Source organism: Xenopus tropicalis, chromosome 3 (genome assembly GCF_000004195.4).
Source record: "Xenopus tropicalis strain Nigerian chromosome 3, UCB_Xtro_10.0, whole genome shotgun sequence".
NCBI classification, from domain to species: Eukaryota; Metazoa; Chordata; class Amphibia; order Anura; family Pipidae; genus Xenopus; species Xenopus tropicalis.
Genome location: NC_030679.2, coordinates 89,796,760 through 89,810,462, shown reverse-complemented (window position 1 = coordinate 89,810,462; position 13,703 = coordinate 89,796,760). Strand labels below are relative to the sequence as shown.

General features: G+C 36.8%; 1 protein-coding gene across 1 annotated transcript; it reads right to left on the bottom strand.

The window, feature by feature from the left end:
- Positions 1-471: 471 nt before the first annotated feature.
- chkb (choline kinase beta) lies at positions 472-13,637 on the bottom strand. The gene is made up of 11 exons (NM_001126676.1): positions 13,076-13,637; positions 10,987-11,095; positions 9,359-9,472; positions 8,758-8,891; positions 7,646-7,750; positions 6,647-6,705; positions 5,039-5,126; positions 4,316-4,424; positions 3,465-3,562; positions 3,168-3,249; positions 472-2,728 (listed from the first exon to the last, which is right to left on the bottom strand). The coding sequence occupies exons 1-11, from the start codon at positions 13,429-13,431 to the stop codon at positions 2,672-2,674; spliced, it is 1,311 nt and encodes a 436-aa protein (NP_001120148.1). The 5' UTR covers positions 13,432-13,637; the 3' UTR covers positions 472-2,671.
- Positions 13,638-13,703: the final 66 nt, after the last annotated feature.

Here is a 13,703-nt window from a genome sequence, read left to right as displayed (position 1 = left end):
TAGTTACCTACAAGTTAGAAAACAAAAACAAAGGTCTGATTGGTTGGTATTGGCATAATCACTGGTGATGTTGGCTTACACATTATAATAAGAGCAGGGATCCACAACTTTTTTTACCCATGAGCCACACTCAAATGTAAAAAAGAGTTAGAGCAACACAAGCATAAAAAAAAGTTTATGAAGGTGCTAAATAAGGGCTAAGATTGGCTATTTGGTAGCCCTTATGTGGACTGGCAGGCTACAGGAGGGTCTGTTTGGCAGTACAACTGTTTTTTATGCAACCAAAACTTGCCTCCAAGTCAGCAACATGTTGCTCACGAACCACTGGTTGGGGATCACTGACCTAGAGCAACCAGATAGCTAGCAACCTCCCCACCAGCAACCAGATAGCTGCTGAAATTCCAAACTAGAGAGCTGCAAAACAAAAAAGCTATTTTAAACACCATAAAGTATTTTAAGTTCAAAGAAAACTTTGTTTCATTTTTTTATTTTTGGTATACTGCATAGTTTGCATCTGTGGTTCATTTCCAGTAATTCTCTTATATTGTTTTTATGCATGCAATACATATTTTTTTGTGTAAATAATTGACTTATAAATAACAAGGACATGAAGCAAACAAGAGGATCATGGAGCAAACAAATGATGACTTAATAGAGAGGCTTAAGAAATCAGGCTGCTGTAATCAGGGAATGATGTGAAAAATCTAGCTGCAACACAGCAGGAAATTGAGCAAGTATGGTTATGGTTAAATGTTTCCACCCGTAAAAAAGGTGGGCTATGGCAGTGATTTAGATGGGGAGCAAAATTGTATGGAATGGAGAGGTAGATCAAGTGTGATTATAACAGTGGTGGTGGAGAATGCAATGTTACATAAAGCTTAGACTTTGTGGGAAACAGAGTTGTATAAGGCAGAAAGAGTTGGAATTCCAGGCTATGCTTGTGTTGTATGAAAGATATATGTATCTTATGTATAGCAGTGCAGTGTTACACTGAGAAAAGCGAAAGGCTGACACTATTCTGTACATAAAAGAAGGGTGGGTAGTGTTGGTGTGTGATAGAGACGGGTGCAAAAATAAAGTATGAAAACTGAAAAATAGGCACCTCTCTATTAGGTGGATGCTATTAATGAAATATATCCTGTTTAGAAAAACAGGTATAACCTTATGTCTAAAATGCCATTAAAAATGCCAATGCCAATGCCATTGCTTAGCAAAGCCAAGTAAATGTTGTACTTTTTTGTCATAATACTGCCACTAAAGGAACTGGATCAATAGAGTCCATGGAGATTTAATTTACCTTCACACCAGAAGCTACATGTACATACATACATACATACATACATACGTCAAGAATATCCAATTTGCATTTTAAACAATCATAGTAAGGACAGAAGATTTAGCAGATTTTAACTTAACTGAGTAAGGACTACATATATGTTGTCTGCCAGGGCACACATTACGATATTTAGGATACTGTAACTGTGTTGGGCTGGAGGGTCTGCTGCAACCCAAATGTCATATGCTGTTCCAATAACAATAAATGGGACAACTATTCCTTTCTGGGGCTTCATGTGCCATATAGATATTTCCAGAAAACAGTATATTGCAATTAATGGGGAGGGGAGGGGGGTGGACGGAACAGTTATATAATTTTAAAAGGTGAAGTAGTAACAAATATTCCTTTAAGGAGAAAAATGCCTTTTAGGAGAAACTTTTGCTGTTAAAAATACTCTTGCATGAGCACTGACACATTTGCTGTGTTCTTGTGGTGCTATTTCTATTAAAATCAAGAAACCCCCCAATTCCATATAGATGCAGTCCTTTATAAAGGTAGCTACATCCTTTTTTAAATGTTATAAAATTGTTACATCTCTTTGTACACTACTATGATAAAATTTGTGGTGCCAAAAAACCAAAAACACACACAGACTAGGGTTTATTTAATAAACTGTCCAAAGTTTGATACGCCTGTGCCAGTCATTCAGAAGGTAGCATTTACTTGCAAATAACTTATTGGTTAGGCAAACGTTTGTGTTTTTTATTACACATGGGGGGATAAGTGCTAAGCACTTAATAAGCGAGCAACATCCTGAATTTCTGGTTTTTAGTTTGTTGTTTCTTCATTCTTTGGCATTTTAAAATTAGGAGTTTTTGTCAGTGGTTAAAATACTGTGACTGCTAAAATAAATGCAAACAATGGAAATATTAGCATTCAGAATGAGCTACCATGGGCAGTAGGTAAACGTATTGCGATATCACACAAACTATTCTAAAACTACACTGGCAATATCAGGAGCAAATGACACACAGAATTTCTGATAAATTATAATACTTATTACAACTTGTAAAAAACTACAAGTTTTACATTTGTAGTGGAAACTCAAAAGTCTCCACAGTGGGTGCTACACATGAGGTTGTATAAATAAGGGTGAGGATTATGCATAGTGGGGGCAGGGTAATTTGCATACAGATGAAAGCAGGAGGAAAAAGGGCAATGGAATGCAAGCTGCAGCCATGCACACAAAACTGTGCAGAGACTAGAAGTTTGTTGCCCTTTGGCAGGTATGAGGATGAAAAGGCTGCAGGTATATCCGAGCATCAAGGAGGCAGATTCTTGCTGGAGACAGGAACACGAAAAGCTGTTACATGCTCAACTGAGATCGAAGGGAAATCAGGCCCAACGGCGTTTCTGTTCAAAATATGCATTAAACCGAGAAAGTGCATAATCCTACAATAAAAGCAAATTAAAAAAAAACCATGAAATTAGAATATTTCTTCTTAAATTCAAAACACAACATTTCTCACTAAAGACATAAAGTAATGCAGTTATTTTCATATAGTAGTTTTTAGCACATTTTATTACTTATCTTCTATTTAGACCCTCTCCTATTCATCTTCCAGCCTCTCATTTAAACCACTGCCTGATTGTTAGGGTAAACGGCCTTTACAAACAAAGCATTTTTAATATTCTTTTTGCATGGGCCATTTACTATGTAAGATACTTCTAAAACAAAATGTTGATGTGAGTTTTGGCCCTTTAAAATGATTTGTATGTCTAGATCTGAAGTGTGTGCTGAGTGTAATATTTTTATCTCTTAAAGCTATGCAAAACAAAAGGTTTACATAGTTCGCACCATGCAGAAATTGTGATAATAGTCCATCCTTACCAGGTATCCAAATTCGATAGTTGACATTTTTGCTTGCAAAATAGACCAGAGACCCCAGAAAAAATGTGAAGCCAATGCAAACCTAAAGGTGAGAAACAGGAGTGGAAAAGTGATCCATAGTATAAAAGGCACATCCTACTATCTTCCCTACAGAGATCTGGACATTCCCTCTTTGCCTCCTTGGTACATCTAACTGTATCCAACTGGCCTTTAGAACATCCCTCCTTCTTAAAAGTTTTGCATCACTGAAACTTGCAGCCACTAGATAAAATGGAGTGTTTTGAGTCATATAGTTACCTGTTTACTTCCAGCAACATTGCTTCTTCCTGAGCATGGCGTTCACCTTCACTAAGACCTGGAGACATCTCCAAAAGGTAGGATCTGAAAAATCGAAGCTAAGAAATAAAACAGAATTAAAAAGGGATAGAACATAATAGCAGATATAGAGGCTCTAAAATATATATATAAAATAAGAAATACCAATATTAACATAAAATGACATTTAACAAAGATATGTAATGTGCTAGCTTGCAGACAATCCTATAGGAACCCTACACATAAAATGTACATACAGTATATAAAGTGGCACAGACACATTTCTATCAATGACAGATACTTTGTCAGTATAACTACCAAACTCCCACCATGCTATTATTTTTTGGAAAAAAAAAATTAAGGTGCGACTTTACTTTCTAAACTGACAATTCCCATCACTAGTAGAATGTGTCAGGATCACTGTAATGAAAAAGAGAGCAAAGTACAATTTCTCTGTTCTTGTTTTAAACATTTGTATTACTATTATGGATAATGACAAACTGGGGCCGTGTAACATGTTTGCATCCTGTTTCGACCCATGTCTTCCTTAAGTTCAAGAATTAAGGTGGTGGTGCTTATTTAGAAGAGAGATATTCTATTTGTCCTTTTCTACCAAATGTACAGTAAATTTTTCAACAAATGTATATTTTTGATAGGAGAAAGAACAACTATGTGGTTAAGTTATAAGGCTACTGGTCCTTTGAGCAACATATGTGATGGAATGTTTTTGAACCCATTTCTTTCAGTTACAGGTATGTAAGACAAGACAAAAATATTAAAACAACATTTTTTGATGTACTGTACATACTAATCAAAAGAAATAAGGAACATACCTGTTGAACCCTTGAAGGGTAGTCATTCAGCTGTGCTTTGTAGAAAGGCCATTCATTGTGCTGGTAGTTATACGCCCACTCACAGAAGTGATTTCCAATATCAAACCCTCTAAGAAAAAGTGATAATAACACAGGAGAGAGTTTTAAAACTATGCAGGGGATACATCACTGACTGGCTGACAAAAGCATCAAGTTACCAAAAAAAAAATAAAGATAACACAATATAATAAATAACTAATTATTTGAAATTGAATACAAAACACAAACATTTTAAGATCAAAACACTTAAAATACAGTCCTGCTCTTTCAAGTTGTAGTATTTTCATAGTAACAGAGTATTTCTCCACTTCATTGCTCAGCAGGAAATTTCCTCTCCCATAGGCAATGAGGTACCGGACAATACCTGGCCTTCACTGTTGTTGAAATCGCCAAATGCAAAACATATTACATGTGGGGATCCCTGGTAATTGCTCAAAAATGCCTCCTTCTGCAAAGAGAAAGGGCAAGTATTGTTGGGAGCTTCATTGTCATAGGAGAAGAGATTTCCTGCAGAGCCAAGAAGTGCACTGAGTGTTGGGGCCCTTAGTGGAGACTATACAATAAGAAGAGGATATCTGCATGCAGAAATGTTGTAAGTATAATGATGCAACGCCAGGCTACTTTTAAGCAAAGAATTTGGGAACCACCACAAAAAAAATAAATTAACTCAGAGTTTGGTCTAACCTGTAATTGTAGCTACTGTACTCAAAGTCAATAAGCATCAGCCTGTCTGATGGAGACGAGGAGCGAGAAGACAGCAGCAAAATATTACCTGGTAAAAAAAACAGAAAAATAATGAACTCAGGTTTTTAATCAATCAAGCCTCAACCCACCAAAAGATTGTCCCAAAAACAAATTGTAACATACTATCTAGCAATTATAAACAACATATAAAAATACTTTAAATATCTTAAAAGGTAAGAACCTGAGAGGCAGCCACAAATTTCTGTTAATATTTACTGGTAAAGCAGCTGGGAAATATACCACTACAAAATGCATGATATCTCATGTATTTACCTCATAAACACATATTCTGCCTTCTGTAAAATTATCATGGGTGCTATAAATAATTGTGTGACTCTAAGGAGCTGTTGGGATTTGTATCTTAAAAACAGCTGGAGAACTGTCTAATGAGGACCACTGATATATAAAATGGGGTGGGGATAAAATGTTCTGCATTAGAGTAGTGCTTCATATGGAGTGCACAGGGGATGTGTATATTGCATTAGTGTGGCACTTTATACAGAGTCATAATATTGCAAAACTGGTTTCACCTATAAATCCAACATGTTAAGTCAACCAGACAAAAAGGGGCTCTCTTAAGCCAGTATATGTTAAGATCTGGTATAATCTGGGACCAATAGCCTTTAAAAACAGCTTTCAGAAAAAAGACCAGTGGGTAACAGTCTAAAATGAAAGACATGCTGCAGCACTTCAATTTGCTAAGTGAAAAAAGTGTTTATTGTGGTCAACGACCTTGAGAAAGGCTAGCTTGAGAAAGGGCAAGAGAAGGCCTGAAACGTTGCCTGGTCTTTGGCCACAATAAAAACTTTTTTTCACTTTGCAAACTAAAGTGCCGCCCAAAGTTTCCTTGAGAGGCAACTTCGGGAAAATGAAGTAACGTGAATGCCATCCCACTGGGGATTTACATCCTTGCTGGTTGGATGGCATTGGGGGAGTTTAGTCACCCGCGGTAATTAATATTTGTCGCGGGGCAACTAATCCCCAACTGCCCTTATATAACTTTTTACCCCTGCAAGGGTTAAAAGCTGCTTGAGCACCTATCCATAAATATCTTAGGGTGAAGACACAGCAGCTACTGGCTATAGAAACAATCATTTACTGATAATTGTCTCTATGTTTGTTTTAGCAGAGGCAATTCTCAGTATTGTCTATAGCAAGATATTTTCTGGCATTCAGTAGCTATGACAAGTAGCTCTGTGTGTCTTCACCCTTAAGGTGATTGTTGCTCTCTTTAACAGTAACAGTCTAAAAATAAATGAACATACAAGTCCCATCTGTGCAATTGACAGCAGGCCAAAGCTCTAAAGTTCATTGTCACTAAACCAGGAAACAAAGCCACAGAAGTCACTGCTGTCTGGGTGCACCACAGAGATGCAAAATGCAACTCCAAGCACATTAGCCTGCACTGCCTCCTCTCTATAAATACAGTATATTTACTATGCTGCTTATTCTTTGGAATAATGTCAACAAGAAGACAAAAGTAATTTTCTTTTGTGTGACATTACATTTAAGAGGGAAATCAGGAAAAAATTGGTGAGCTTCTCCTACCTTCTTGAACATCATTGTGACAGAACACTACAGGTGATGCAGTAGAAAGTAGAAGCAGTCTAGAAATAAAGAACACAGAAATAGCTGAGACAGTAGTCAATGTTGAGTGATTTTTTTTTTTTTATGGTTAGTAAAAGCAAGATCTGTATTTTTGTATACATTGAAATGCACTAAAATGCTTTGCAATCTCCAGGTATAATACTTTCCCTCTGGTAGGTGTTGAGAGAGCAGTTGCTTGTTATGCTTGTTAAGTGACAACTGTGATGACTGTGTTGCAATTTTAACATTGACAAATAACTATAATACTTTATGGTCAGACAGAGCAGCAAACTTTCCAATGGCATTTAAAATCTGAAAGTAAATCATGCAAAATAACCAGCATCAGTCCCTTTAGCTGTAGCCACAAGAGCCTATGTCAGTAGTGAACCCACCCATGAATAGACAGCATGTGTCATGATTGTCTTGCTGCCTATTTCCTTAACCCCTACCAGTTCATAAGAAAGCTTAGTAAAAAAAAAAAAATCAAACAAAATAAGTGTTTAAAGAAAACTTCACGTTTCAATTTATTCCACTTTTCTCTGTTATTCCTTTTAGAGAAAAAACAGTTATGTAGAAAAGCCTGCAAAACGAATTGTGTTCTGACCGCCTCTGTGCTCAGAGAGAAAACAATTGCTTATCCCCTGTAACTGCTTGAAGTAGAATGTTTCCCATGTATCCCTATGAGAGGTTATAATAGATGGATAGGCATGTTTAGATCACAAATGCGCACAACAGACTTTAAAATACCCTGCATACCATAGGACTAAAGCACGAATGGTGACTTCTGTAAAAGGAACTTTAATTTTGGATACTGCAGAAACAAACAATACCACAATCCCATATTTTTAAATATGGAATCTCCCTCCATGTTTGCATTATAAAAAGAAGCAACTATTCTGATGCCCACAAATAATAAAATGATGTAAAAAATATTAAATACACAGTGCCATAATTTCTCACTTCAGCTTTTGCATTTCTTCCTCCAGACTTAAACTTTTCAGCTGGTTGAACTTCTCCACGTCTTCTTTTTGTGTAAAGGAAAGTGAGGATATTTGAGACATGTACCTGTGGGCGAGAATAAGCCAGGAAGACATGAATCAAGAGTCTGCGATCTGTTAGGTAAATTTCAGTGAAATAAGGAGTGAAATAGTCATATATATATAATTTTTTTTTTTTTTTTAATTCAGGCAGTTTCAGCATATATACATCACATTTATGAGGCAGAGTTACACAATGTAGTAAGGTTTTAGTATATGACATGTTTTGCAGTAACAAAAGTTGCAACAGCATTTGAAAATACATTGTAACCTTTTCTTTTGTATGCATTTTCCTTTCCCTTGTCATTTCTGACCATTTCCCTCTGGATGTTGGCACATATTACAGTTTACAAACATATTATCTTAAAATGCTTTAAGAAAATACCTCCTGGATTTTTCTAGCCATTTACCCAATATTTTTTCGTGTTTTTTGGGAGCTCCTCTAGTTTTATATATTAGACTTTCCAATGTGCATAGGTGTTTGACTTCAGAGAGCCAATGTGAATATTTGGGGGGTTGTTGAGTCCATTTCCTTGTTATTGCTTTTTTTGCTAAAAATAAACATTTTCTGGTGAATACACTAAGATGTTGTGTGAGCAGTTCTTTGAGTCCTATGCCTAGCAGACACAGAAATTATATATTTAAGAATATCTATTACACAGGTAACAAAAAGTTGTGTCTGTTTCATAAGCTCTAACATAATTTTTATATATAAGCTACTATGTAGACCATGTAGAAAGCACATTTGCATAGCAGATAACAGATACTATGTAGAACTAGGGTTAAACATCACTTAAGGCTCTCTGCATCCCCACAAAATGAAAACCTCTCTAATACAAATTAGGACTGTTGCTGCAAAAAATATTTTATTTTCAGGCAAATATAATAATTCACATTTAGGCTTTAATGGACCGTTAAAATATTTTTAAGTTAATTAGTTTTATAGAAGCAGAAAATGACATTCATTTCCAGTGAAAAAACTTTTTTCACTTTCAGTTAGAAAAGAGTTTAGAATTCTCTGTTTAATCTACTTACTCCTCCATGGTCCTAAATAACCACACTGGCTTTTTGTTGAAAGGCATCTCCATTTTGTGGAACCTGGCCAGTTTTTCAGCAATTTCACTTGATACATCTGGGCAACTAAGCTCTGATGTCAGCAGTCGCCGGCTCTGGAAAGAGGGCAAAGATTAAATGCAAAGAGCAAACTACCCCTACAATAACAGACTCAAAGGTTTTTGTGATGACTCCACCCTGTGGTGAAGCATAATCATGCCAAATAAATGAAGTCTATAGCTTGAGATGATAGAGAGATAAATACAAAATTACAACAAATAAATAACAATCTATTAGAAATCTGGAGGTTGTCTGACCTCAAAGGACTTTCACCCCCAAAGGGTACAGGTATATGCTATTTTGTGCCTGTAAATATTTTGTCTTTCACTCAGCTATTAAACTGATATAATTTAATCATTTACAATCAACACTTTTCCTTCTGAGTACAGTAGATTCTGGCTACAATATATGTATAGATGTCTTCTCTAAGCTTGACTTCAACTTTAAGCTGTATCACTCACACTTCACTATACTTAGAACATTTGGCTGCTGTATGAGCAATACACCATGGATAGTATCTCACCGGAATGTACTCCTCTAGACGTCCTTGAGGAAATACTCCATATAACCGTGGGCCAAGTGAACGTTCTGCTAGGATTGCAAACATTACACTTTCCTGAACCAAAGAGTTCACACCCTGTACAAAACAAAAGAACAAAATGCACATAGAGACAAAGCAAGACAGGGAGTTCACCAAAAAAAGGAAATGCTTATGTACAACCCACATGTAAAGAATTACCAGCATCAACTTAATTGATAAGACAGCCTGTGCCATTCTGATAAATAACTACATGGGTTCAGCACAATGTTTGTTTTTATTATCTTGAAATATCGCATTGCATTAAAAGGTACAAACACTTAGGGGCTGATTTATCATGATTTGCAATTGCATTTTTTCACAATTTGAGAGTAAACATGGCAGAAAGACAAGACTGTGACAATATTCGAGAATATTTTGGAAGAAAAATGCAAACTTTCTCATTAAAACACTGCAAGTAAAAGCTGGCAAGTTTCCGTAGAAATTAATGGGAACCGTCTATGAAGGTTTTAAGCAACTTTATTTTAATTTTTCCACAGTTTAATTATAAGTCAAAATTTTCAGCTTCATTGAAAATGAATGTGATTTTCTTTTTCTTGAGACTTTGTTACATGACTGATTTTTTTATGATTTTTTTTGCATGAGTTGTCACTTTTTTCCCCACTATGCTTTTTTTTTTTCTCTAACTCAAACAATCTGCCTCTAAGGGTGCACCAAATCCTTAGTTTTTTTTCAAAAATGAGAATATACTATATATGAAAATACATAGTGAAAATATTCATATCTGGCTGGATCCTTAGCATTCAGCTTAATCCAAACCATTAAGGTAATGGGGCAAACAGGGTTTTTTTTTTTTGTCATCCACGCAATTTCCAGTTCACAGAAGGGCAGCAAAAGGATTGAAATACATTTGCACTGCCAATAATGGTAATCATGATGACTGTTGGTGCACATTCAGGTCAGGAAATTACCAATCAGAAACAATCACTGATGAAACACTGATTTCTTGCATGACTTTAAAGGGGATCTATTATGGGCTCATTGTATGTAAATATTTCTACCACGGAATGGCTATATTCAATGAACTACTAGATATATTGTTAATTTAGAATGTATTCAGAGTTTTTTTTATACATATGTATTACATATGGCTGCCCCCTTGAAAGGTATATTTCAATATGGACATGCTTCCTGCATAAAGGAGCACAACCTAAAAAAATGCAGAGAGAAGATCTCAGTTCAAAAGCTAGAAAGGCTGTAATATTTGGCTCTGATGCCTGCCTGTCTTCAAAATTCATTTAACTGCAGCTAGCGCGTACAAAAAAAAAAAGGCAAAAATCACAGCCTGATATATCCCCTTTAAAGCTCTGGACCACTAGAATAGTGTTTATATTTGATGCAATTTTGTAGATTGTGTTCATATATGAATAAGGGTCTAGTTTTTATTTATTAACCTTGTGAACAGTGTCACACTGAGCTAAAAAATAGCACTTAATGTTATAAAAGACACCTTACCTTGAAAGCAACAAGAATTGTGGGTAAAACATCCCATATGTGTCTCAAGAAAACAATAATATATACAACAAAAGAGAAATTCTGACATGGCACATTACCTGCAGAATTGCGCCATATAACCGTAGCAAAACCTGACGTGGCTCAGTAGACTGTGTTTTCACAGAGTCTGTGAGACTGCACTTATAAAGAAGGTTACTTAGACCACCACTGTAAAGGAAGAAAAAAAAAAAGAAAGAGAAAGAAAGAAAGAAAAGGTGTCAATGGACATAAGCTTCAAAATGACAAAACACATTTCTCCATGTCCATCCACAGACTAATGGGCAAATTTATAGAAAGCTTGAAACGGTTTGGTCAAAGGGAAAATTTCACCACACAATATGAATTCATTTTCACCCTTTGATAAAGTATGCCTCTAAAAAATCCCAAACAAGTAAACAGAAAGTGCTGGAACTCTATTAAACTGTGGCATGACCTACTCCACTTATATGATGTGTCTGCTCCGAAAAGCATCCCTCAAATAATTAAAATTAAATAATTTATAAGGTGACAAGCTATTTTGGTAATAAAAAACAAAAACAAGTCTTGTTCCAGACACATTGTTGGAATGGAGTCCCATTTTCTTCTGTTAACACTTGTTCTTATTTCTTTTATTGCTCTTGCCAATGATCTAATATGGTACATATGGATTCTATTAAAATGAGGATATCCTATTATGAGCGGTACTGGAACAAGGACAGCACTCCTAGAATCGTGAACAAAATGTAAATGAAAAAAATAGAAAGGTTTATCACTCAACATTTTGGTCTCACACAGAAACCTTCATCTGGAGCGAAAGACAAAAACCCAAAGGCTGTATATAGCATTTTGGCATTTAAATCCCTGAAAGGCGAGTGTCCAGTATCAGTATACCTCCAATGATCTGATAACCTTGGAGAGGGTTCTTATTTCCTTCAAGGTTTTTAGCAGTGGTACAGGCCACATCACAATTCAGCAGCTGTGAAAGAGGGATAGTTGGCTGTAGCTGTTTATACTGCTGTAAAAACATATTGGTTTATGAAAATGTGCTCTCCCTAGAATACAGGATCCTTGGGGAGGGGGGGGGGGCACTGGCATGCATACGTTTTAAAAATGTCAGTACTCTCCAAAAGTTTCATCCATCTGAAAGACACATTAGTTTGCACACTGTAATACACAGTGCTTTCTGGTGTTTTTCTCTGTAACTCTTTTTTCAGGCATAAAAATGTAAAGACAAAAAGCAGAAAAGTGGATGGCAATTACAGGTGTCTGTAAAATTAACACAAATAATCCAGTGTGTACAGCTTCTGGCGGATTACTACGTAAAAAAAAAATATATATATACATAAAACAAGTGACCCTGTGACTGCAGGGGACCCCAGGCAAATATTGTTGCCTTCAGCACTGGAGTTCTGCACTTGAATTTTATGGCATGAACAGGGCAGGCCCTATCTGCAAAGTGTTTGCAATTCATGTTCATCAAGTGGGTTTCCTCCTACACTTACAAATATAAAGGGAATTCCACTGACTTCTGAAAAAACATACCCTAATGTGTATATGTTAAACAACAGGGAAAGTAGACTGTTATCTCTGGGGATGGGCCTAAATTAATCTGTGTAATATGGCAATGCTATATAAATAAGGGATAATAATAATCACTTTACCCTAGGCTTACATTAAAAGGTACAATAGCAGTGGCTTTAAGTAAAGACATTTGTTTAGGACGGTCAGCTTTTCCTAAAAGAAATACTGGCATTCCTTCCTTTCTTCCTACTAATAATTAGCTGCCATATGAAAACACTACCCCTGTTCCAATCATTATTTATCTTAATATATTGTATGTACTGTGTTGCTTACTAAAGGCGTCTTTTGGTAACTATGACATAGGCCTTTCAGGATGTAAATAAACCGGTTAGTAAGCCCTTGCCAGATGAACTTTGTACAGCAGTGTCTTAGCCTGCATGTCTCTCTTGCACTCTCTGTGCAGTTAGGCAAAGGGCAAGTTATAGTAATTATATTTGCTAGTAGAGTAGCTCTGTGTGTCTTCACCCTTAAGGTCAGTAGGGTGAGAGGGTATGTTTAATATACTGGTATACTTGGTATGTGTAAGAACGACCCTAACTAAGTATTAGAAGACAAATGTCCCCAAAACTAAAGAGTTGGTTGATTTACCTGACCACAGACACTCTAAACTGGTGAGGCTGGATCTCTCTCCAAACTCCTCTCAGGTACTCTCTGCATAGAGTAAATGCTCTCGTTTGCAGCTCAGTGTTGACCCCCAACCTCCGACCCCCAGGAGATAGTGTCCCCACATCCTGAGGAGGTACAACATCTTCTCCTGCGCCAGTGGCTTGGGGGAGCTGTGGGCTTACGGTTTCGGGGGCGCAGCAGAACTTGGCTACAGGATCCTGGTCCCCAGTGGAACTCGGACAGACTGAGCAGGAGCAGTTGCTGGATGTATGACCAGTGCCTTCATGGCATTTACAAGGTTCACAATGACAGTCGAGACCTCGGCCATTTAACTCCATAATGCCCGAGGCTTCTTCTCCCTGACTGTCTCCGCCTTCTGCGCAAAGCATGCTTAAAAAGCCCAATGGTAACGCAGTACACTCTCCAACCACACCTTCAGGGAACCAAGACTAGGCACTGCAGTTTAGAGTTGAACCATGTGTAAAGGAGCAGGGCAGTTACAATGTCAAGTAGAGCTCAGCTGGGCATGGCAAGAAGAAAATAGCAGATTCACAAACGCGGAAGCTAAAGCAGCACAAAAACCAGCAATGCAATGAGCGCTGACCTTCAC

Coding starts and splice junctions, on each gene's coding strand:
- chkb (NM_001126676.1), bottom strand. CDS start 13,431: ATGGAGTTAAATGGCCGAGGTCTCGACTGTCATTGTGAACCTTGTAAA. Junction 8,892..9,358: donor GTCTAGAGGAGTACATTCCG/GTGAGATACTAT, acceptor CCCTCTTTCCAG/AGCCGGCGACTGCTGACATC. Junction 2,729..3,167: donor CTATCGAATTTGGATACCTG/GTAAGGATGGAC, acceptor CTTTTATTGTAG/GATTATGCACTTTCTCGGTT.